The sequence below is a fragment of the Pinus tabuliformis genome, chromosome 2_2 (assembly GCF_031772625.1).
Source record: "Pinus tabuliformis cultivar Carrire ecotype Pingquan chromosome 2_2, CPIR1, whole genome shotgun sequence".
In the NCBI taxonomy this organism is placed as follows: Eukaryota; Viridiplantae; Streptophyta; class Pinopsida; order Pinales; family Pinaceae; genus Pinus; species Pinus tabuliformis.
In genome coordinates, this window is record NC_142300.1 from 855,499,175 (window position 1) to 855,526,308 (window position 27,134).

The window sequence follows — 27,134 nt, forward strand, 5'->3', positions numbered from 1 at the left end:
CTCCACGAAATTTCACTTAGAGATATATTTCCACAAATGGATGGATGCTCTAAAATGACTCAATACACTTCACATTTATACACATGAAGGCTCAACGTCACGTTTGAAGTGACACTTATCAAGTCGGCCTACTTGACAATTAATTAATTATGTCAATTTCAAAAATTCATCTCTCTAACGACAACTCGAATTTGGACGATTTTTGATGCATTGGAAATTGGAATCGTCTTTCCGAGCAGTATCATTTTCATCCATCACATGCCATGAATCCATCATGGTTTTGCCCCAAAAACACGATGGGTGCGAAAACCCCACACTTGGGTTCCAAGCCCACAAGCTGCTCTTGTGGCGCTTTGTCCTCCAAACCCTGAACCCTAGGGCTTGGATTACCTCCCAAGCTACACAATTCAACAGTAAGGGGTATGTAGGAAGGTGTGAAATATGGTTGGAGATGTGTAAATGCTATCTTGACTAGTTTCCCAGTAGTACAAGTTGACCCAAGAAATGACAACACTTCCAAAAGAAAACCATGTACTTCTGGTACGATGAGGCAATTAAAAAAACTATAAAGTGTTACCAGATTTGGTTAGAGTTTAACACTTTCACAGCAAGATCAAAGAAGTTATAGCAGCACATCCAAGTAAAACAACCAATGCATAGGATATCAAGTTAGAATATGCTGTAACCAAACTGTACCATCTACAAGTGCATTTGTAAATATGAGAGGTGGGGATGGAGCATCTGATATACCACAGCTGAGCTAGCACAATCATCTGTTTGAAGGAGAAAATGAGAAAAACTGTCTGTATCCGGAGAGTTTGAGTAGGAAAGCTCAGCAAAATCAGCATCATACAGCCATGTGGGGGTACCTCTAATGTAGTTACCATTTGGGGGTACAAGCACCTAAGGGACCCAAATCTGATGTAGGTATGTAAGAGAGAAGTACATCAGCTGGAAACATATTAGACTTCCCATACCACGGTAGGAGAACTTGAATAGCAACTGGCATGTACATTGTGTAATATTGAAAGTCATACTCCACCTGAACAAACCAAGAAGGATGAGGTCAGCCTCCATAAAGTGTTCATAGGCTGAAATGCATGGTTACCTTAGGTGAACCTTGTGAATGCCTGTTGAATTTTTAATTCCCATCTTTCAACTGGGTCTCATCTAGTCTTAGACGAGTTTTTGACACTAACTGCAAAGCCCTGGCTACAAGCCTGTTCAAAAAAATTCAAAGGAAGAGTTAATACATTATAACAAAATAGAGGAGCTGAAAAGATTTTATAACAAATTCGGAGATCTGAAAAATCTTGACATGGAAAATAAAGGGAGCCAAAGAGAATGTTGTAAGCTTCAAGAAGGCACGAAAACATTAAACATGTCATATATAATATGCCATGACACATGCTATAGCTATTTATTTGGTAGTTTTTCCTTGGTGCAGCTGGGCCTTATTGAGATATTATATTTTTAAAGGGACTAAATGTGGACAGGGTAGCAATTCGTAAATAACCTCAGCCAATGTTTTGGCAAACCAACACCCATTTGCTCCTCTTCCCATCTTTCTCTGTCAAATTCAAGGAAAGCTTGCACACTGCAACAGGCTCAACTCCAGCACGAACCTGCACAATGTCAATTTCAAGAAGTGACCAACTAGATTAGACTGTCACAGTTAAATAGAAGTACTCCCTAACAAGTTCCAGATCATATCAACTATAATCTTCCCATAAACAGTACAAGAATGCACATCATAGGAAAATATAAAAAGCTATAGTAATTGTTCCACATTAGACATTAATATTATTATAAATAAACACCAAGGCCCAGATAAAAACAGTCCTGGCAAGAGGATTAGGAATCAGGACAAACCGCACACTACACAAGTCGAAGATTCCCGACATGAGAGGGAAATTGTACTGGACAAATAGACATCAAATTCTTCTATCATTCTGTTGCACTGTAAACTATGAAAGAGAGAATTTCTTGATACATCACTGCATGGTTAATTTCTGCATCCAAGTGAAAAACGGGGAATTTTTGCAAATGGTCAAAAAAATAAAAATCGTTTCTATAAACGAGGAAGTAAGAAACCTTTGCAATGTTACAGTAAAAGGTATTCTTCATCCCTTGGCCTTTTGCAGAGGGGGTAATGAACAAATTCTTAAGTAGCAGGGCATCATGTATGGCCCATTTGTACTGTGGGTCCAGCAACAAAGCTTGGAAATTGCTGTCAGTTGCATCCCAGTTGTCATATGAGTGGAAACACATGTTAGGAGAAGGATGTGTGTAACTCATACCGGTTACCAGTAGGATGAATGCACTCCTATTGCATAAAGTTTCTTTATGAGAAAGATATAAAAATCTAAGTTGGCTATTCTACAATCCAAAAATTTATGAATTTTGGACTGCCCTTGCCATTGCCAGTTCATTTATATAGATTGGTTCTAAAACTGCATATATCAGTAAGGTTTCTTGTTTATATAACTGATTTGTTATGTTACAATTTTGTAAAACAGGGGTGCAGTTGTTAGTGCTGATCCACCAGGGAGTACAGCTATCAGAAATAACAAATTTATTGGGTACCATGCAATGGTTAGGGCAAATTGTCAAGATCTGAAATACAGAGTAAGACTATTGCAGACTGTTTTTTATAAGCATCATACTTTATTTTGACTGTTTCTTCATTTAAGACTATTGCAGTCTGTTTTTTATAAGCATCATACTTTATTTTCACTGTTTCTTCAAAAATGGTAAGAACTGGGAATCTCAATCTGTGTTTGTTTTCTTATTCTCATTGATATTATATCGAAAAGGCCTGCCTTACCATATTGTAATTCTGTGATGATTTTTCTTGTTGACTTGTAAATTTGTTTTCTTCCATTCCTCGCATCCCAATTAGAATAATACGAACTATTGTGTGCATATTCTACCTTACTCACTAATTGAGTTGCTTCATATATTCTTCTCGATCTTGGCTTAAGACCATGTATATATAAAAACCAGCTTAACATTACAGGGATATAGTATGCTGCCAGTTTTAAAAAAAGTAACATCTGGTGGGGATAAGGTAATCATACGTAAGACTAAACATGAAGACTTTAGTATAGAAATCACAGCATCTAATGTCTGTGATTACAGAAGCATCCAAATCTTTTAGGAATATTTTTATCACCTACACCTATGAATAACAGAGTTTTACTAAAAGAAAAAAGACTCTAGAAGTGGTATTACAGATCTTATTAAATGTTTGAAACGTATCAATTTATAGAGGGGAAGCCAAGCTTAAGCCTTGAACAGTTATTGAAGTCTAAGTCAATGATATTGGGACATGAGGACATGGGATACATACACCACTCCCTCAGATCAAGACACGTGGACACACACATTCACATGCCTGTTACAAAAATTAAAAAATAGGCATAACCATGTAAATTTGGGGAACTTATAGAAAACAGAAATACGTTATGATCAAACACACATCTGCACACATTTTCTGAATTTTTTTGAACATTCAGGATAGAGTCCAGCCTGGCCTTCTCAGTTCATGCTATTCTCTAGATGACATCATCAGGCCATTGGGGCTTACATGGTAGTTGAGGAGAAAACAAACTCCTCTGATTCTAATGCAGATAAGAATCCTTTGCATTGGGCCTTTTTGCACACAATCTGGCCAAGTCCCTTTCACACGAGTGTTTGTTCTTCTCTTCTTGCCTCTCCCAGTGGACCAGTCTCTATTATTAGGGTTTACCTTTTTATAGTGTTCTTCTGTTTTGGCCCTCCTACTCATCTAGCGTCTAAACTTTTTGCAGATGGCACAGACACTCCTACAGTGGCATACACAATATAAACCCCAGTTTCCTGTTTCCAGTGTAATGCAAGCTTCACTCCCAGCATGACATCAGTGTACCATGGCTTCTGTTTATATGACTTAAATGGAAAAGCAATACAGGGTTTTCAACTGAATGAAAACCCATGGAGGCGAAATTTCAGGAATGAATACAAGGGGATGGTAAGTAGGAATATCAGAAAATTCCATTTCATGGAACAATGGTCAGCTTCGCATTGGTCTCAAGCACATCACAAATCCAAGCCCACTAGGGACTAGCTGCCGTAGGAAAGAATGAACAAAAAGGGAAACTCTTTGGAATGATAAAGATTATAGCCTATAGGCTACAGTTTCAGGTAAGGGAAGGGAACTTGTCATAGTGAGAGAGACAAGATACTGTTTGAACTTTGGAAGGCGCAAACAAGAACTTATAACGTAAAAATTTGGACTTCGTGAACAAACTAATGAAATTCTCAGCAACACAACATTTAGAAATGCAAAAACAAACTAAAAATATGAAACCCAAAACTAGGAAAATCAAAAACCCCATTTGCCAAAATGTAGCAAAAAACAAATTTTAGGAGCTCCTAACTCAAGAAATGTAACACTAACAAAACAACACCTGAAGTCCATCTAGCACTTACCTTAACATAAGCTGCAGTAAAAATCCTTCATTTGCAGTGGGTAATTGAGGAATCCATACAAGCTTGTTGACCATGATTTGAGACAGAATGGAAAAAATTACAGAGCAAGAGATGAGGAAGGTTATCTCCCTACAGCATTAGAACAAGGTATCGATTTTTCATGATTTCCTAATCTGATAATTACTTCCCAATGTTTTCTTTATCAAATCCACTTATCATTAAGCAATTACACATATAAAATCTCAACAGTAAAAACAATAATGACAGTATGATCCTGAAGAGACGCCCAAGCACAAGACAAAATTTATGAGTTTTAATGAGCCTTTTTAGTGAGAGATTTTGTCAAACATGTTGTGAACATACTGCTGTAGGTGTGTTTAACCAACTTTCATTCCCAAACAGTGATACACAGTAATTAATGCTTCCCAAATGAGGGTTCCAAACCACAGTGAATAGAAACAAGCAACTCGGGAAAAATTTAAATTTTAAACCACAGGACAGAATGTAAAATTCACTTTCCTCTATCAAATCAGTCATAGCACAGGTCCAACAGCGTACAGCCTTTTTATTACAAACATAACAGAATGAAAACTAGAAGGAAATAGCACAGTGGAACTTGGTATAGCTGGCTCAGCTAAGCGGTCTTCTGAACAGGTCCAATCTCTGAGTATTATCAACAGTAAATGCTCCAAGAGAGTAACTCCAACAGCATTATATTTTTATATGAAGCAGCAGTCACAAAGAGTCCTCATGAAACTCAATGCCTCCTCAAAAATGTGCAACCAGTGGGCTGATAAATATGCGCAGCAGTGAGTACCTTGGTCTCTGCGTCCAACTCAGGTTAACCAAACTCTTTAAACTCAGTAACTCATGGAACACATTCAGTCAGCAACATACAGGAGTACAGCCCCACTACAGTAGCAAATTCGGACCCTTTATTAGAATGAACTCAGCCAAGAGAAAGGAAGGTAACTCCACCCTCTAGGTAGAATGAAACTCTTCCCCTCGTGGATGGAACTTCGACCTCAAACAGCCACAATGTGTCCAGTCCTTCTGGTTAAAGGAACTCGGCCCTATATCCCTGAACTTCAACCCATTGAAGAATGGCAGAGTGTGGGTCTCTTCATTAGCACTGTCTTCCTTGGATTTGGCTTGAATCTCCACATGTGAGAAGACATATAGGAAAAACAATATCAGTAGATAAAATCAATTGATAAGACCTCTATACCTCAATGTCTTCTGCAAATCATCTTCCGCTTTGAATCCCAATGGTGAAATCTGAGTGATTTCACTCTCAAGACCAACTAGGGTGTCTAGTTTCAACACCGAAGCTAGCTATGGCGGCTAGGGTTTCCAAAACCCTAAGCTTCTCTCCAAAAACTCTCCAAGAGTTCTTTTCTCAAAATGCAAGTGAAAGAATGAGGAGAGACTCCTCACTTTTCTCTTTTTATAATTGAGTGGCCACTTTTGCCACCATTTTACCCTTTTAATTTTTTATTAAGTCACTTTAGGATACTTTCACTTTATAAAATTAAAGTGACTTTTCATTAACCTAGGATATGCCCCCCTTTCACCTCTTATTCAATTATAAAGTTTTGTAAGCGAATCACATTCCCTTATTAAAAAATTTCCCCACTTTATCCTACGGGAACTTATTAGACTAGCAGAACCTGTCTTATTTCTCGTAATAGGTCGGGGACATTACATAAAACCCTAACTAGGGAAAAACCCAACAATCTTTTCTTAGGAGAAATTCTTTAATTCAACAAGATTTCAATTTGAGTTTCATAAGGCAACCCAGGAACTCCTAGGGCTAAACCATCCCTTCTGCCATGAACAAAATTCTAGGGTTAGACCGGCCCTTCTTCCATGAACAACAAACACAAAATCTCCTTAGTTGGCCTCTTCCTAGGCCTAAAGACAACCCAGGCACCGTCTCCCAAGCCTCTAAGGTCTCTCGTCCCTCTTTCTCTGTATGTGGCCCCTTCTTTTGTTCCTTCCCTCGGACCTAAGGCTACTTCAGCCTTCATGCAACAAGCTGAAGCCTTTTGGCCTACTTCCAACAGTCTTATACAGCTTCGACCCTCCTTCAAGAGACAAAACTTCGATTTTCCTCTTCCTCTAACACAAATAAGTAGCTCAGTTTATCAGAAACAAGTCATATGATAACAAGATCAACCAACACTTATCAGATATCCATCAATCTGAGAATACCATGCCTGAGGTTCGTAGTTTGTACAAAGCTTTCTTCAGTCTGCAGACATGAGATTCCCTCTCATGTACCACCTCAAGGCCCTGAGGCAGCTTTATGTACACTTCTTCCTCAATTAATTCATGAAGGAAAGTGGTCTTTACATCCATCTGATGTACTTTCCAACCCATAATAGAAGCAGCAGAAATAGTAATTCTAATAAAGTGTACTTACTACTTGACAACTGGAGTAAACGACTCCTCATAGTCCTCTACCTCTTTTTGCGAGAATCCTCACGAATCTCGCTTTGTACTTCTCTATGTTGCCATCTATCGCATACTTGATCTTGTAGATCCACTTGGAAGTCACAAATGACTTCTCTTTAGCACAATTTCTTCCATCATAGCATCCTTCAAACTTGTTGGCCTACTTGCTCCCTCTGAACTAGGAGCTCTTCTGGTCATTAGTACAATTTCTCCTTCTTGAACACAAATCACTCTAGTTGAGTTTATGCTCAATCCTAAGAGAATCCTCGTGCCACAAACTTTTCTTCGTTCTTCCCAGTGCTTCTTCGTTCTTCCCAGTGCTTCCATTTGTTTCCAGAGCCTTGGCAGCATTCACGATGTACCTACAAACCTCATTAAGAGGTCATGGAAGAAACTATTATAACCAAGCAAAAGATACAAAGACAAGAGGTTGACCCAAAAATAAAGCAATAATCAAGGAAGAAAAATATAAAGTAGTTATCTTTTTATCTGAGGATTGTAGGGAATTTTCAACTCCCTCTTGATCCTGCCTTCTTGTAGAAATCATTGAAATCCATCTGCAATCTCATCAACCTAGAAATGCTCATCCTCGTTCTCATCATCAGCATGTTGCTTTCCTTTCCTTCCTTGCATGGGCTAGGGTTTCTTCATTCAGGAGACTCATCAATCTAGGTCTAGCTCTAGGGTTTTTACCACAAACCCTAGGGCTTTTCAAGACTTCTAGTCTTCTAGGGTTTATAAACGTTACAGTTCCAAATTTCATCGACACCATTTGTAAATTCAACAAATTTTGTCATGTGCAAATTAGCCTGCTATAGTCATGGAACCAGTCATTATTCCAAAAAAATGATACAAGATGCCATCATATCATCTTCAATCTTTGAAGATTATTGACCACCTATGAATCTCATCACTGGAACTCTTTCTCCTCAACTCCCTCTAGCTTTGAAGTATCTTTCAACCTCTTTTGGCAAGACGGCCAATGCAAACTTCAAAATATACAAGGCACTTCTTACACATACATGAGAAACACTCTTGATTCTTTCTAAATAGACTTCAACATTGTCCTTGAAACTGCCAACAAGCCCTGAATGTGAGCCCTTATCTTGGTCCTGTTGCTCTGCTTTTCTAAATCTTAGTTCAACATTATTCTCTGCTATCAATCAATCAAGAATGTTTCATCTTTGTCAAGCTACCATTATCAGTCGAAGCAAATTTTATGAAGATCAATTATTTGCCTCTTTATTGTAAAGAAACATTGTCCTTCAACTATCATGAAAGTAAGATGTCTTCAAAAGAGCAAACAAAGCCATGGCATTTCAATGTCCTTCATAAGAATCTTATAAGAGAACTTGCTCCATCAACCAACCCTTAATAAATGAGCAAGTAACAATCTTCAAATGGTCTAGACTTCCTTTACAAAAGAGTCATCAACAAATTTTGTATACAGACACGAACAAAATACTCGGCAGATCTTAGATGATTGCTCTTGACCCATCCAAGGAGGATTTCGTCTTTCAAAACAAATGAGGAACTTGGCCTCTTCTTCACTATAAACTTATGAATGCCTTATCAATGCATGAAACTTGAAACAAGTGTGTCCAATGTCCATTCTACCTCAACAACTGACCTCAAAGGTTTGTTTCAAATTTCTACAAGACAAAATTGTCAATAAGGAGCTCAGTTTGCAACTTCAAAAACACTCACAGCAATGTCTACAGCCAACATGCCAAGCTTCTCCTTCTTCAAACAATGGTAAGAGATGTCGAATAACCTTTTCAAACCAAAAATTATCATTTTCAACTTCCATCGATCATTTTTGAGGCATCACTATCAAGGTTTTGAGGCCTCTTGGTCTGTGGCCTAGTTTGCCCAACTCCTAAGGCCTTTCAACCCTCATTTAAACCTGGTCCAGACTTTGTTCTAGGACAAAAATGTTAGCCAGATAGAGATACAACCTTGGGAGCTTCTCCTTCAACATTTAGCCTTTCTCACACAAGTAGCTTGGCTTTCTACAAGTCTTCTTTAATGGCTGCTCTTTAACCCACCCTCTGATACCATGTTGATTTTTCATGATTTCCTAATCTGATAATTACTTTCGAATGTTTTTTTAATCAAATCCACTTATCATTAGGCAATTATACATAGAAAATATCAATAGTAAAAGCAATAATGACAGTGGGATCATGAAGACACAACCAAGCACAACAAACACAAAATTTTACCCTGGAAAAACCCAGCAATCACCCGATGCAATGAGTGCTAAGTGAACTATTCAAAAATCATGAGAAATTAGTCAGTTACGACTACCTCTCACAGAAATGGTCATACGTTTGAATGACTTACTTAACGCAGTTGAATCCCAAAATGATATCTAATATAATGCACTGTGTAAATCCCCATACTTAAATTCAAAAAGAGTCAAGGGATCTCTACTTGAATGGTTCATGAGGCACAATACTTGCTAAGGTTTTGCAAATGGGGTAGCAAGCTAAGTGGGCTTGATTGTGGGAAAAAACTCCACAATTAAGCGCGCTTGAGCCAGAGGAGTTCTGGGATGGGTGACCTCCTGGGAAGTCCTGGTTACCGGGTGCAAGCCCCGGAAGTGATGATTGATGCTATGTGATTCGTTCTCCACATTTCACTAGCTTCAATCCCACTTCTTCACCCCTGTGAGCATCACCCGATGCAATGAGTGCTAAGTGAACTATTCAAAAATCATGAGAAATTAGTCAGTTACGACTACCTCTCATGGAAATGGTCATACGTTTGAATGACTTACTTAACGCAGTTGAATCCCAAAATGATATCTAATATAATGCACTGCGTAAATCCCCATACTTAAATTCAAAAAGAGTCAAGGGATCTCTACTTGAATGGTTCATGAGGCACAATACTTGCTAAGGTTTTGCAAATGGGGTAGCAAGCTAAGTGGGCTTGATTGTGGGAAAAAACTCCACAGTTAAGCGCGCTTGAGCCAGAGGAGTTCTGGGATGGGTGACCTCCTGGGAAGTCCTGGTTACCGGGTGCAAGCCCCGGAAGTGATGATTGATGCTATGTGATTCGTTCTCCACATTTCACTAGTTTCAATCCCACTTCTTCACCCCTGTGAGCATCACCCGATGCAATGAGTGCTAAGTGAACTATTCAAAAATCATGAGAAATTAGTCAGTTACGACTACCTCTCATGGAAATGGTCATACGTTTGAATGACTTACTTAACGCAGTTGAATCCCAAAATGATATCTAATATAATGCACTGCGTAAATCCCCATACTTAAATTCAAAAAGAGTCCAGGGATCTCTACTTGAATGGTTCATGAGGCACAATACTTGCTAAGGTTTTGCAAATGGGGTAGCAAGCTAAGTGGGCTTGATTGTGGGAAAAAACTCCACAGTTAAGCGCGCTTGAGCCAGAGGAGTTCTGGGATGGGTGACCTCCTGGGAAGTCCTGGTTACCGGGTGCAAGCCCCGGAAGTGATGATTGATGCTATGTGATTCGTTCTCCACATTTCACTAGTTTCAATCCCACTTCTTCACCCCTGTGAGCATCACCCGACGCAATGAGTGCTAAGTGAACTATTCAAAAATCATGAGAAATTAGTCAGTTACGACTACCTCTCATGGAAATGGTCATACGTTTGAATGACTTACTTAACGCAGTTGAATCCCAAAATGATATCTAATATAATGCACTGCGTAAATCCCCATACTTAAAATCTTTTCTTAGGAGAAATTATTTGATTCAACAAGAGTACAATCTAAGTTTCATAAGACAACTTGGGAACTCCTACGGCTAAACCAACCCTTCTCCCGTGCAAAATTCTAGGGCTAGACCAACCATTCTTCCATGAACAACATACACAAAAACTCCTTAGTTGGCCTCTTCCTAGGCCTAAGACAACTCGGGCCTATCTCCCAAGCCTCTAAGGTCTCTCATCCCTCTTTCTCTGCCTGCGACCACTTCTTTTCTTCCTTCCCTCAAACTTGAGGCTACTTCGGCCTTCGGCCTTCCTGTAACAGGCTAAGACCTTTCGGCCTACTTCTAGCAGTCTTCTAGGGCTTCATCCCTCCGTCAAGAGACAAAACTTCGTCTTTTCCTCTTCCTCTAACAAAGATAAGTAGCTCGGCTTCCCTTGCTTTAATTCGACCTTCTTAAGATGATTTGCAGCTCCTCCAAAAGATATATCATGATCTGAATCGCTTGCCCAATGGAGGAGGTCGGGTGGATATAAATAGTGGCCTTGAGGTGCCCCAACGATCATGTCTCTTAATGTTGGGCCGATTTAAACAATTTGAGTCGACCTATACTTTTGGAGGCAATTTTGAAAACCAAAATTAGTTTTTCCCTCCTTTAATTTGAGGCCGATTTGGATTCATTTGAATTTCTATTTTGTGGGCTAATGTAGTTGGGGAATACCTCCCGCAGCTACCCAAAATTCAAAACACAAGGCAAACTTTATGAGATCTGTGAAGTAGAGAGTTATGGGTGTTCGACAGAAGAGAACCCCAAATGTATTGCCCATCAAACTCACAACTTGACAAGATTACACAATCCTAGGAGCCAATCACAAGTGCTTGGCACACCCATGGCAGTTGGAACGAGGGGAATCAACCACACACAGAATGAATGAACGAAAAAACAAATGGTTATCTTTGTTTCATGGAATTGAGAGATTTGAATGAATGAATAACTGAATCTAAGAATGCTCACTGGGTCACTAAGTAAGCCAAGCAGACAACTAAGCAACAGAGATACAAAAATAGCTCCATTGTCAAAAATCTTGCTATGTATGGGTGAAAGTATTCCCCTATAACCCCAAATTCCAAGAAATCTAGGCAAATTAACTCCAATAAATCCCCATTCCAATAAATTAGGGAAGATAGGAGGATCCAACAAGAATTTTACAAGGTAAAAATGTAATTTCATCACTTTCCTTCATAAATAAGGGTAGGTTAACCTTTTTACTTGTGTTTAAGGAGCACAATTAAGAGGCAGATAGACTGCCAAAGGAGGGGCAACTTATTTCAGAAGGCAATGTCATTTGAGAGTTAGTTTCAAATGGTGACCTTATCCAAACTAGGTATATTTTGGGTTCTGGCCCAAATTAGAAGTCTTGTGTCAATTTATTTATGCTTTACTTTGCTGCTATCTGTTTTGGTCTTTGGTTTGATATTTTTTGAAATGCTTCTATTATTGTAACCCTGAATGTTGTCTTAAGATGTAACTGAAAGTTAGGTAGTGAATGATGTCTTAACTAGGTATTTCTTAGAATAGTGTTTATGGACAGATATGTTCAATAGTTTTAGGCTGATAAAAGCCCTTCTATCAGTTTTGTTTCCAAATTAGATGTTATTTAGTGACACATGCATAATGCAATTTTAATTCAAGCTTGAATGGAAAGTATAATTTTTTTCTCAAATCTAAAAAAGGTGGGGTGTGATAACGCTTAATGTTGCATTAATCATTATCGGGATTAAATTGGCGAGGGAAAAAATCGTAACATGCAAAAATATTCATTTTTTTCAATTGTTTTTAATATCTAAAACATCTACAACATAAAATAAATATATTGACACATAAATATGATAAAAGAACTAATATATAAGATGTTTAATATCATTTATAGTGCCACATCACACATAACAGTGAATCATGTCCTGAATAGTAAGTCCTAACTCATGACTCCCAACTCAGCCTCAAAATATCAACAAAAAATATAATAATGTATCTCATATCATGAGTGATAATGTCATATACAATGAAATGAACCAAATAAGTAAAGTCTAATACTATTGATTTCCTTTGCCCCTCTAGATGTAGATGTCAATGGAGTTGGCAGTGGACTCTGCTGTGCTCTAGAAGGAGGTAGACCACGTCCTCTACTGGTGACAGGGGTAGCTTGGGTAAGTTGTGTCACCTCCTCATCCTCATAAAAAAAAAAAAATCATAAAAATTGCCGAAAAAAATACATGTATTTATCCGCCGATAATATCGCTGATTTCAAAAACTCGCGATTTTACAATATAATCGCGATTAGTGCAACACTGGATAATGCATTCATATAATTTTTTACTTTTTTAATTTATGTTGGGGCTAACTATTATAAAGCACCACTACAGAAATAATTTCCCCCTTCAAAATTTTAAACCCTCTAATTTGGTTCATGGGCAAAATTTCTCCCATATAATTTTCCCTACAGAAGCAAACCAACCTCGGCTAGAAGGGGCACTAGATGAGTATTTATACCTATCTAAGCCACGCTTTCAATCATTTCTACACACAATCCTCCTAAAATTAAGGTGGATAAGCGTGCATTTCTAGAAGATCAAATTGTTTCTTTATCCGGCCACCCTCCTTATATATTGCAGTGGCTCAATTCAAATGACCACAGCAGCGCATCAAATGCCATTTCAGCACTCTGCCGGAGAAGTGAACATCCTCATTGTATAGCCATTTCATAGACACATCTTCTGAAAAGGAAATCTAGCTTTAGATCTGATTTTAATATGATTTATAATAAAATTTTAATAATAACTGTCAACCATTGGCTTTATTTGTTGTGAAGTGGCATATGCATTCATTATACTAATGCTACCCCATGCATAAGCCTTAGCATTGGCCTTAGAAGCAATGGTTGATCAATGCACTAGAAATGCTCCAGTTCTCTTGTATATTGAACAATTTGTATCCTGTTGGACAGAATGATATCATGGTTTATTTCTTTTTTTGGATGGACGTAGTTTCATCTTGGATAAAGACAGCCCTTTTATTGAAGGAATGGTTTTGTACTTGTAATTATACGATAATTCTTTCCTCTATTATAGAGTGCCAAAATTTGGTTGGAGCCATCAATTAGCAAGCCCTATTCCCAATGGGTCACAGGCTATGAACATCAAATGGCACAACCAGGTAAGATACAATGCCTTGGAGCACTTTGGAATTGGATATGCCTGTGGTCAATACCTCAGTTTTTCTAGTATACTGGTCAACTATTGCTTACCCTAGAATCATAGGTGCATCTTTTTCCTTGGAAAATAGATCCCTAGGAAACCCCAGACACTTTTCTTCATTCCAAAGATAGTACCTAGTGTAAAGTGGTGAGCTAGACTAAGTGCAGCGGACCTGGCAGGGACATTGAGTGAGGCCCACAAATATCAAGTTTTTTTCCTTGAAAATAGATCCCTAGGAAAACCCAGGCACTTACCCTCATTCTGAAGACCGTACCTAGTGTAAAGTGGCCAGCATAGACTAAGTGCAGCTGACCTGGCAGGGGCATTGAGACCCAAAAAAAGATATCAAGTACATCACAGGAGTAGACACCCCAGGACTTGATCCTGAGACCTCCTGCTTGCAATTAAGAGCACTCAACCACGTGAGGTAGCCTAATGGGCTTAGAATCCGAGGTGGATGAACTTAGTGTTTTCCCACCAAGGAAAATTTTAGGGGCTAATATTCGCAGGTGGGATCATTTTCGATGCTTTTTCCAAAAAAAAAGATTCGCTAATTTCCATTTTTTCTAAAAATGATTCACTTAAATTTTATAGTATAGAATTATTTCACCTTAAAAATCGACAAAATTTTATATAGAGACTGTATAAAATTATTATAAATTTGAATATTTTTACAAAAATATTGTCAAACATTTTATAGATTGCATATGATTGACTACAAGATTCGCCAAGGTTTCTAAATATCAAGTAAATTTTCATATTTAAAATTTTCCCTGTTCCCCATGTCTCAAAATGAACTGTAGTTGCATAAATGTGACACCAATCTGTAAAAATTTCAGACTTCAGCCACTATCTATCTGGGTTTAGTATGGTTACACGAGTCCAAGACCAATCTGTAACAATTTCAGCTACTAGCTTTCTAGGTTTATCAAGTAGCTTTCTAGGTTTATCAAGTCCCTAGGTTTGAGTTCACAAGGTTCGTCGAACTTTAACATTGAGGTTCGAATTTTGGCGAACCTTAAAAAAAATTTGAGGTTCGGCAAACCTCATCGAACCTCATAGTCGTTGACCAAGTCCATAGATCAAAACTCATAACTTCATGTCACAACTCAAACTTGTAATTTATCCTTGCAGCTTCCATGTTCGTGATAGCATTTTTGATGTTTACTGATGTTGATTTCTTACTATTTTATCCTATAATTCATTTTAAATTAATATATATATATATATATATATATATAGACGAACCTAATGGTGAACCTCATCAAAAAATTCGAACTCAAACCAGACCTAGTCATTGCCGAACTCGAACCTGAACCATGTGACATTGACTATCTTAGACTGATAAATAATGTTCAAAGCTTTGCATTTGACAGTGCTTGAAGCATGCTTGGTTTGAGTTCTTGCACAACATGGTAATTTTATTCTGTGGCTACTTATTGCAGCCTTGCGCATAGCTATCCTCTTCTAGTTGCTACTCTGGTGTGTTTTCAACTTGTTCCACGTGCTTGTATCTGTTAAACAGAGGACATCCTCAAAATTTATGCCCTGCATCATGCCAGCAAAAGCAAGCATCAGGGAGGTAGGTTTATGCATTATCTTCAACCCTACCATTAATGGTCTCTATGAAATCCTGTTAGAGATTGATTCTTCAACCCCAATGTTAATGATATCTATGAGGTCCTGTTAGAGATTTATTAGCTAGCTGTAACCTCATCTTTAATAATAATGTCCTCTAGCTAAGAGTCATCTAACTACGATGGCCAACAATAAGCATTGGCAGACTGTACCAAATGTCTGCCAGACTGCCATAAGTTTGTATATCCAAGAAAGAAAAAAGCAACAAAAAAATCCAAAAAAAATCGCCAACCAATGGTGAGATGAGTCATGAATCATGATCATGGAACATTCAAGCTGTAATCACTAGAATGAAAGGAATGCAAAAAATGCTTAGCTAGAAAAAGAAAACTGCAGACAAGAATTATCAATCAAATGGCAGTAAGAAGTTAGAACATACAGATATTCAATAATCACAAAAATTGTTCCCAAACTCTGATGCTGATATACAACTGAGTTTATTGCGAAAGAAATTTCTTCCTCAATTAACTGGAAGCATTCCCTTGGCATGAATACTTGCACATGAATAAAGAAATCACTGATAGTGGTGTGATAAGTGCCAATGCCATATTCTTTCATTGACCTAAAAGACTGATGGAGCAAAAGGGAAAAGATAATGACATCAATAGTCAGTCTTTAACACAGTAAAAATGGATAACAAACAAATAACAAATCAGTCGGAACTTAAAAGAAGTTTGGCCAAGCTAGCACCAGCCAGGACTTTGGAAAAGATGTGAGGCATTTAACATAAGAAAACTTGGACATGGGCTCATGATTGTTTCGGGCAGGGTTACTAATGGGGTGTTTGCCATAATGTGTACAAGCAGATAAAGTTTAGGAGACAGCTATAAGATCTGAAAGCGAGAACTGACTACACTAACCAATTGATTCTGCTTTCAGCAGAATGAATTTCATGGTCGACTAGCAGCAGCAACCTTAACTGGCATGTTTTGGGTCATTTCTGAATGATGTCAAGACTCGAAATTAAACCAGTTCAATTACAATAAATTGCAAAATCAAGTAAATGGGAACATATTTACCAAGGAATAGATTCTTAACATGCCTGAAATTCTGATTGGTTAAACGACCAGTGAACCAAAAATGTCCTCATATAACAAGCCTGAGGATGCAAAAACTCAAGGATAGATAGTGGGTCAGCTTGGCGTCAAGATTAAAAGTAGACAGTAGACGACATCTGCAACATAGACTTCAAGGTGTTTTATTATAAATAGTCAGCGGCTTTCATGTGCAATATTCTCCAGGAATAATCAGGTGAGAGAATGTGTAGGCCTTTGCAGTTAAACAGCAGTTTCTTTCTCTTTTAGGAACTCAAAATAACTGCAAACAATGGAGCTTGTATTCTGTTCTAACAAATTTTCAGATCCATGAATAGCCCATAGCAACCAGAGAACACGTTGTTTCTTTTATTTCCTAGAGTAGTATCTTCTTCCAAGTTGGTTATGTACTTGAACAATTTGTTTCCCACTGTGCTAAATCTTAACATAAATTGCAATAATTCCGATATGAAAAAACTCATTGAAACTTTAAAGTTTAATTCCAAAAATGTATGCAGAAATCCTCCAAAACACAGCAGAGCAAGGCAATCTGAATCTATCAGTGAACAACTTTCTTAAAAGTTGATTCACAGACATCTAAATAACATTTCTGACTCAAACAATGGGACTTTGTATAAGCCGTCTCATACAGGTCCCTTAGTTCAGTCATATAAAACTTTATAAGAAGAACTGGAATTGTCTTATGATCTGTATACCAAAATTATTACCATTGAAGATGCTAGCAAGCTGCATTTCCATCTGGGAGAATATTTACTGAAGACGCTACTAAGAGTCGACCTGAAATTCCCATTTTAAAGGTGGCTCCTGACAAGATATTGTGGTATTTGCTTTTGTAAGGTACCGTAAACGGAACATACCAGTACAGCTTAAAAAGGAAGTAAAAGAAAACTCAAATTTTCTGAGGGATGTCTCCATTTCCTGGAGAAGAGATATGTCATTTCCCAGCAAGTTTCTCTTTGTATGCATCTTCGCAGTTCAACATGTGCTAAGCTAAGGTTTGAAACTCCTTCCGACAAACCAAGGTTGTAGCTTACGTCCAAAATGGCCATCTGTCCAATTGTAGAATTTATGATATCAGGAGTTGAAAGCCAGACATAATTCAACTCATCCTACTTATGATAGAGCCAGCTAGCAGCATAGACTTCTAAACTGGGTGTGAATTCATAGCTAAACTGGCTGAAAAAGGACCCTAAGTATAATAACTTTTAAGGAGGAAAAAGCAATAGTGATGCCCATTATAACTTACCTCCCAGCTGCGACCAGTCCAATACAAAGAGTTGTATGCCCCCTAGTAAACCATGGTGCTTATTATGCTAAGGCTTTGCAACAGACCGTGCCATGTGGTTCACATTGAGGTATTAAATGACCCAAGTCCGGAGGTAGTAAGTTGTCGCATCCCTATCACCGCTTGTATGAAGGTGCCAGCAGACCTGATTTGGCGCAGCTCAGTAAGATCCTTAGAAATATCCATGGGAGGAAGTGGATTTCAACGTTGGAAGAATAGACCAAAGCACATACTGAAACACCAGGTGAAAACACAGTCCTTACAAACCATTTACTTACATCAAGTAACCTGTAAGTAACTTTGGGTATCCATCAACTGTTTCAGCCGGTCTAGACTCTCGACATCACCTGCTTTAATACATTTGGCACAAAATGTGTTCCATGTGTGATGATTCTGAGGAGCCACTCCTTCACGTACCATTTCCTCCAACAAGCCACATGCATTTTGAAACTCGCCCCGGCAACAGAAGGCCTTGATCAAAAAAACATATGTATCAACGTCGGCATTATATCCTCCTAATCTCATCTCTTTCCACAATACCCACGCCTTCTCCAACTTATTCTCTAAAAGGAGTCTCCTAATCAGTAAATGATAAGTTTCTCTATTTGGCTCACAACCGCTTTCTTTCATCTCACCCAAAAAAACTAATGCACGTTCCATCTGCCTGTTCTTACAAAAGTACTTAACGAATGAGTTGTATACGGCAATGCCAGCACTGAAGCCCGATTCCCTCATTTTGTCAAGCAATTCGTGCGCATACCATAAAATCCCTACATTGCAGAGTGATATAATGAACGGGGAATATGTAGCTTCATTCGGAGCAACCGAACCCTGCTCCTTCATTAAACGATAGACCTTAAGAGCCATTTCAAGATTCTTTGCCTTACAAGACCTGTGAATCAATATATTATAAGTAACAACATCAGGAACACACCCATTTTTAGCCATTTTTTTCAAGAGCCGAATCGCCAAACCAAATTCATTGGCCCTGCACAGTGCATCCAAGACGGTATTATATGCTACGACATCTAAACAGTGCACAGCACCCATCCATTTCAAGACATTTAAAGCCCTGTATATCTTACCTGCTTTACACCAACCATTGATAAGAATACCAAAGCTCATCTTATTGGGTTTAAGCTTAGACTTCACAAGCCTTAACAAGGCCTCGGCCTGGCCTGTTTCATGGGATATGCATAAAACATGAAGAAAGGTATTCAGGGCAGCCATTTCTGGGTTACATCCACGTTTCTCCATTCTCTCAAAAGACTTTGTAGTTTGTGCCGAAGTCAGGGTTTTCTCCCCAATATTTAACGGTTCTGCATGGGTATTCTTAACAAACCAAAGTATACTTTGCGAGGCAGGATACCTGAATGCCCCAATTTCTTGAAATACGGCCCATACTCTATCAAAACCCTTTGACCAGGCCCCCACAGCCTCAATGTCTGTCTTCTGTTGCACGGGCATATTTTCCCAAGGCACTTGAATCTCACGGTTTGAATCCAAGGTTAGAATCTTCTTGCCAGACCCTAATTCTACTTGAACTGATTGTTTGGGTGGAAACCCTAACATTGGTTCTACTGGCCTTGGGGATGAATATTTTGTTTCTTTTCTAAGAATTTTAGTTTGTTCTGCAGAATAGTTCTGGGCTTGGCCATTCTGTAATTCGTTCAGCAGGTTTTCCTCTACTGAAATGTGCATTTTCTTGCATAGAAGTGTAGGTGAAACTGCAAGCCTAGCATTTAAAGCTGCTGATATGGAGGTCACAATTTTCCCCTGAATTGGCATTACATTGATTTTGCAATTTCCTATCGAACTTTGACTCTGGTTTTGAAAGGTGATAAACCCTAAACCCTGGTTCCATGTCTAGAGGTTTCTTAAGGTGTAGCAGATGGTAAGTTTAGGAGGCCTCATTTGTTGCATTATAAGATCGTCATGATTTATACGAACAAAAAGATCTACTGATCAAAAATTGAAATTGAAGGAAAAGATCAAACGAAGTCGTCGAAGTGCTCGAAGCCCTCTCTCATAGATGGGCGCTCGCACGTTTCGGTGAATTGTATAGTTTTATATTTTGATGATAAAATTTTGATTTTAAAATAATAAGGGAATCATTTATAATAATTTAATCACCTTTTTTATTATATTAATAAATAATCTATAGGATTGGAGTGGAGTGGAGTGGAGTGGAAGGAGGGAGGGATTTTTATTAATTTCGAAGGAAATATTGAAGACAAATATGTTTGGGACCTCGGAAGGAAGACAAACAATCACGTGGAGGCTTATGGTTTATTCCTAGGGCTTTCTCTCGCTCAAAAAAATGGCATCAAAAAGATCCAAATCATAGGAGACTAAATGTTGATAATAAAACATATGAAATATAATTCATCAGCAAACAACATGAATCTAAACCAAATCATTAAGAAATCCCAAGGTATGATTCCTCTCTTTGATCTGATGTCATTCTTTCACATCCTAAGAGGGAATAACCAGGAAGTAGATAAGCAAGCAAATCTAGCCTATCAGTTGAATGCAGAAGGAAGTATAGTGAATGAAATAGAAGAAAAACTATATGTTCCCCAAACATGGTCAAGGTTTTCAAACATTGGACCGAGGAAGGCACTCTTGGCAGGACCAAGAGGTTAGGAAATAAAAGCAAAAAAATTAATTTGGGGTTAGCACCTATATACCCCTTGCACCCCCCCTCTCTCCCTTCGTCCTCTATATTCCCTGCCCACCCCTTTCTTCCCCTCCGCTCTTCTCCCATGTCATTTCTCCTCCCTATTTCCCCCCGCCCCTTCCTTCCCCTCCCCTCTCCTCCCTCGCCCTCGTCACCCCTCTCCATTTCATTCTGGGATGCCTCCATTCGATTCGATCCATCCCCCGCTCCCTGGTCCCTGTGTCATCAGCCTTAACTCAGCCCAGCCCATCCTTGCGCCTCGTGGCATAGGTCGGCTCACCTTGCTGCCGCAATGTGGCTGCTCCCATCATGAATGTACTACACTTGGTTCCGGGAGGTCTCACAGTGTGAGAACCCAGCCCTCACAACATAGAATCTATTGCAGAGGTCGGCGATCCAGCATAGGGGCATGTAAGAAATGGGAGATCGTGAGAAACATTTAATCTCTCTTATTTGAATTGCTTAGACCATACGTGGGAGGAAGGCGTGGGTAAGGATGAAGGATGAAGCGAAAAGATGGGAAATTATGGTAGAGCATTATGATCTTAACATCATGAGCACCAAATTTTAGTCGAGCATCCGAGTTCATACCTGCATCTTCTATAAATCAGGTAAAGGTTTGATCTTTTGTCATTGTTTTTTTCAATATCAACTCAAGTGAATCTGCGAGGGCCTAGCGGTTGGGACTAAGGTCACCGAGTAATTGTTGTAGGATTCGAGTAAGGTCGTTGGCCACAATGGAACCAGTGGTGTGTGCAGTCAAACGAGGAAGCTAAGTGTTGGTAAGGGAGGATTTTTCGTTGTGTAGTAAGACGATGGAATTGGGTTGAATGCCCATAACAATTCTGAGTGCGGGGTTCACGACACCTTGGAGATTGGTCACTCTGGTAGCTCCCTGGTGGTGAAAATGAGTGTGCAAAGTAGCTCAGCAGAGGAGGGCTCACTGTCTGGTTCCTGGGGCCACCGTCGGCCTCGGACGGGGTGATTGAGGGAGGGCAGAGCTCGGGAGGGTGGCAGAAACCTGCATATATGTAATGGTTGTGTACAAGAGCATATGGAATTCATGGAGGGTCTGGAAAATTTGCATTGGTGCATCCATGAGCAACAGAAGGAGGCATTGGATATGCAGGAGCAACAAATCGAAAAGGAGTGCATTCGACAACTAGAGGATGAGGTGGACGCGTTGAGACAACAAATTGAGCATCTAAAGCTCAAAATGGCAGAGAACAGCCCGAAGACTGATGAAGAATATATTGGATTCAATCTTAACAGTCCAGCGTCGATGTAGGAGTAATTTGTGTTCTCTCTTAGTTTAAAGATGTTTCTTAATGGCAAACTTTACTTGTAAATATTTATTACATCAGTGTTGTAGAATGTATAGCCACAGGGTACCAGTTAGGGGAAATTTTTTTGGATTTTGGGAAAAAAATTATCTGGAAAGGGATGGGGAACAAATGAATTTCCAGGAGCCCTTAGCGGACTCAAAATTTTGATGTAAAAACCCTGATTTTGGACACGAACGGGCACGATTTAAATATAAATATACTACTCTTTCTAGTTATTAAAAAAAATAATAATAATAATAATAATTAATTAAAAAATAAAAATAAAATAAAATTTTATATATATATATATATATATATATATATATATATATATATATATATATACATACATATATATATATACATACATACATATATGTATATATATAATGCTCATGGATTTTTTTAAGAAAAATTAGAGCAATACATTTTTAAGTAAGATTACGATTTCTTAATATTTAAAATGTACTTTTGAATGGATAAATGGATTCAAACTCTAAAAAATAGTAGTTTATATGTTTTATGTTTTATATCTCTAAACTAAAATGGACTTGATTACCAATTATCATCAACCTAAGAAGCTTGCATACCTATGAGTTGTTGAGAGTTGATGATCGCTCATGTGCCTCTGTAATATTAAATGGACATGTACAAGGAAACCTATGTCATTCTTCCAAAGCTAATTAAAATCATCAGTATAATTGATATTCTGAGGTGTATGGACCTCATCGCAATGAATGTAAAATGTTTGGAACTTTTATACTAATGGTTGTGTGCAGGAGGGAGAACATGCACATAATTTATAGAAGGGCATATGTGTGTATGTGCGCACAAACATAACTGGGTTGAGTTGCTGAGGTTATACATTTAATGTTTAAATCACTTCACCATGGTTACGTGCACTATTGGTCCACTACATTAATGGTGTAAGGGGTAAATGTTAACATTTGAAACGACCTTGTAATGCTAAAATGGCCCATAGGCCTATGCCGAGAGATTCAGCCTAAGCACAGGTGAAAAAATAGACATATGGGCATATATTCTACATAATACGTGTGTGTGTGTGAAGCGAGGGGGGCAGTGTTATGGTCGGAGGTCGGGGCTCCTAGAAGGCAAGCAAGTTCCAAATTTTCACCTCCAGGAAACATTGTTACATCACCTAGGACACCTTTGTGTTTCTTCAAGAAAGCGTGCCAAGATGATTTGGGAGACGCACTACAGTCGGGTCATTGGACACTTCGGAGTAGAGAAAACAGTGGCAATGCTACAAAAATATTTTTATTGGTCGAAGCTTCGATAGGATGTTGGGAAGTACATCAAATCCTACACTACCTGTGCCATTGCCAAACCAACCATTAAGAATCAAGGCCTATATACTCCTCTGCCTACTCCTAGTCAACCTTGGGAATCCATCTCCATGGATTACATGTCGAGCCTCCCTTCTACTAAGCATTGCAACGATTCGTCGACATATTCTCTAGGATGGCCATTCTAGTTGTTAATTTTTACAACTAGGGTCAAATTCCACCTTGGACAACTCAAATGACTGAGATGATGAGTGCATTAAATTTCTCTTTTCAAGAGGACCAAAATCAACCTAAAGATCACCCTATTTGGACAAGCAGAAGTTGGTTTTTGAATTTATTTTATCCACTCATGTATATTGGAATAGGTTGGCCCTAAGCACATGTAAAATTGGACAGGTCGGCCTCAACCCCAAGTGGACCCTCATGGAAGCCTATAAATAGAAGAGACCTCAAGCTCATTTACACACATTGATCAAGCCATCTTCTACTCTCTTCTATTGTCTTGGTTCGCACAGGTCTGACAGAGGAAGTTCACTAAATGGTCTGAAATTATAGGGGTGAAGCTCGCACGAATCTAGGGTTTCTATTTCTCGGTCACACGCACATAATTGAGCATTTTCATCCCTGAACACACACAGAGTGGCTAAGGGAGCGTCCAGGAAGTCTCGGCCACTCGCACAGAAGCTTGAAGGGAGCATCCAGGGTTTCTAAAGTAGATCAGATGGTGTTGGTCACTGGAGACGCATGCACAAAGTGGTCAAGGGTGCATTTGGGCAATCATAGTCGCTCGCATAGTAGATGGAAGGGAGATACTAGGGGTTTGGAGTGATTCTGGGTGTGCTTGTCCCTGGATGCACACATGCAGTGTTCCAGGGAGCGTTCGGGTTAGACATAAATGCTCGCACACGGTATCTAAGGGAGCATACAGAAAGTTTCAATCGCTCGCTATTTGCCTTTATGTATTGGGCTCAATGTATTCTCTACTGAATTTTTTTATTATTATTACGATCTAATAAAGAAGAAGATTTGAAAGGGTTTTCCCCATTTTGTGGTTTTTCCCTCGTCTTGGACCAATTTTTTGTCTCTTATGGTTGTGCTGTTGTCTTCTTTGTCATTACATATCTTGTTCTATCTTTAGTTACAATTTATGATTGGTTACATTGTTAATAATTGGATGCATTGTTAAATAAAGAAGTGAATTGGGCTAAAATAATTGATACAACATAGAACAATCTAAAAAATTAATATCGGCGGCCTGCAAGAAGAGTATCAAAGCAAAATTCATTGTTAAGCGCTTCTTTGAACGAGTATGGGTACACTTTGGGATCCCACAATCCATTATCTCATATTGGGACAACAGGTTCCTAAGTACATTTTGGTAAAGTCTCTGGTTGATGCTGGATACCAAGATCACTAAGTCCACGACTTTCCACCCCCAAATTGATGGCCAAATAGAGGTCGTAAACAGGATGATTGTACACATTGTGAGCATGTACAACTTGAAACATCCAAGCACATGGGACACAAGTCTCCCCTACGTCTAGCACAACGACAATAGAGCTCTCCATAGTTCAACTGGCCACAACCCCTTTCAGGTGGGGTTGGGATTCCAACTACTATGTCCCATTGATGTGGCCATACCATTTGTAGCTATTCATGCAGCTTTGGTCCATCTCCAATCCAAAGCTAACGGGGCTAACAACTTCATTGAGCACATCCAGCACATGCACCAACAAGTCTATGACATATTGGACAAAGCCAATGCTAAGTATAAGCAGCGACATGATCAGCATTGGGTGCCACACAAGTTCTAGGTGAGCGACAAAGTTTGGCTACATTTGTAGAAGGAGCACCTTGTTGGGCCCCACCGTAAGCTTTGGTCGCTCTTATATGGGTCGCACACCATCACCAAGGTTGTAGGGGACAATGATTTCGAGCTCAACATTCCACCGTTCCTTGGCCTGCACCCAATGTTCAATGTGTACCGCCTTTAACCATACTTCCCACCATTATTGGACACATTTGACACTACAAAACAACTCACACCAACAGAGTTAAACCCAGACTGCATGGAACAAGCCACAACTAATCGGATCATGGACACACAGATCAAGAATACTCGCTAACGGAATATCCAACTATATCGTGTTGTCAAAGTTGGCCAACTCCTCCACCAAGGCAAGTGGATCACCAGGGACCAAGTTAAATAGAAGTTTCCCCATCTCATGGAGGCACTCAACACAATGGAGACCATTGCTTCTTAAGGGGGAGGACTAATCCAGGTGGATATTGGTGGCCACCCGCCTATTCCACTTCGACCCCCACCATTGTTTCTTTCAGTTTTTCAGTTCCCTTAATTGTAGCATAGTTTACTACTTTTGGCAGTTTTTTCAGGTCCTGAACCTCTGAAGTCGTTTTGAGGCCCTAAACGACTTTTATTTGGAAAATGGGCAAACACTAATGTTCGATTGATGTTTATAGCCGAAATTTTTAGTCCTCTAATAGATCTTTCTAACGAAGAATTATGCGCGTCAAATGGAGATCGTATGCCAAAGTTATGACCCCAGGAAGTTGATGTACCAATTTGCCAAAACAAGGCCCGTGGTTTTGGCGCTTCATCTCCTAGGGTTAGGTTTTTGGATGTTTAGGGTTTTCCATTGTTTCTCAATAATAAATAGGCCTTTGAGCCTCATTGTAACACAGTTCAGAGGCATGTAGCCACCACATTTTTTCTCAAAGATAAGCTACCACCACCCAAGCTAGTTTATTTCCATTTTGTTTGTAAGCATATTTCAGTTCTTTGATATTAATTAAGTGAAGTGTTATTTCTACTGTAGCTTTGTATTTGTGGTTATATTTTATTTTGTTGTGTTCTTGTTTAAGTTTAGATCACACCACCGCAAATTTGACCATGTCATGCATATGCAACAAGCACATAAACCATAAGCATAATGAGCACATATGAAATCGACATGTATGTATGACCAACACACAACCCATCTAGTCCAAGGGGTGAACCATGCTCTGATACCACTCTATAACACCCTCCTCCCACATTTACCAATGTTAACCAGTCCACCGGGGTAGACATGTGACGATAGGCCACTATGATGTGATTCAGCGTCTTAGGTCACCTTAAGGAAGTGGAACCGATGGAACACAACCAAACTAACCATTAACACATCCTACAAAACCTCTAGGAGTGAACTAACCTTTCTAGATGCTTAACTCCTAAAGCAACTTGTCTTTTACTAACCAAACACCCCAGTCACTCCCATGACAAGGCAACAGTGCAACAGGAACCCTCCAGTTGCTCCCATAGCGAGGCAATCCCATCGATTGTGGATTTTTCCAGGTAGTCATGTGCCAACGACCCCAGATTTTGTGACACTTTTTCAGGGCCAGGACTCAAGCCACTGCCCATAAATCCATGATATGTCCAAAAACTATAAATAACACTAAAATAAAGGTACTAGTGCAAACATTTTATCAATGACTTGACTGGACCCCTACTAGCCATGACAGGAATTTCGTCAAACATGTCACAAATATGAAATCTACAGGTCTTAACAACAGATCTGAGCATAAGTGTCTCACACTTATCTGAGAATCACTAAGAAGCATTGATGCCTTATCACATTAGTTGCATTATCATCTATTAGGTCATATATTCATTGTTCATTCATTTGCAAATCAAAACATGATGAGAGCTATACATCATCACTGTCATAAAGCATACTCATAACCAACACATAAACAACAGAAATAACAGGGATATAATAGCTATATAAACCACATAATAACAAGTATATTTACCCATCAAATACAAGAGGAGAGAAGCTCTTATTATCATGTGTAAAATACAACTAGGTATGGGACTTCCACGTACCGCTCGACCATAGACTAGGTTGAACTAATTCTCTCTTTCAGCTAGTCACCCCCATGCCATATTCCAAACAT

General features: G+C 39.0%; 1 protein-coding gene across 3 annotated transcripts; it reads right to left on the reverse strand.

The window, feature by feature from the left end:
- Window positions 1-505: 505 nt before the first annotated feature.
- On the reverse strand, window positions 506-19,915 carry LOC149195663 (uncharacterized). Of its 3 annotated transcripts, none has more exons than XM_089405394.1 (5): window positions 18,141-19,915; window positions 17,824-18,007; window positions 17,285-17,626; window positions 1,517-1,625; window positions 506-1,220 (listed from the first exon to the last, which is right to left on the reverse strand). In XM_089405394.1, the coding sequence occupies exon 1, from the start codon at window positions 19,648-19,650 to the stop codon at window positions 18,142-18,144; it is 1,509 nt and encodes a 502-aa protein (XP_089261520.1). In that variant the 5' UTR covers window positions 19,651-19,915; the 3' UTR covers window positions 506-1,220; window positions 1,517-1,625; window positions 17,285-17,626; window positions 17,824-18,007; window position 18,141. The 3 variants fall into 3 exon arrangements, with proteins under 3 accessions (XP_089261520.1, XP_089261519.1, XP_089261518.1); XM_089405393.1 differs by having other exon boundaries at window positions 506-1,042; window positions 1,120-1,220; window positions 17,824-19,915; XM_089405392.1 differs by having other exon boundaries at window positions 17,824-19,915.
- Window positions 19,916-27,134: the final 7,219 nt, after the last annotated feature.

Bases quoted from the DNA above. Each gene is read 5' to 3' on its own strand.
- LOC149195663 (XM_089405394.1), bottom strand. From the start codon at position 19,650: ATGCCAATTCAGGGGAAAATTGTGACCTCCATATCAGCAGCTTTAAAT.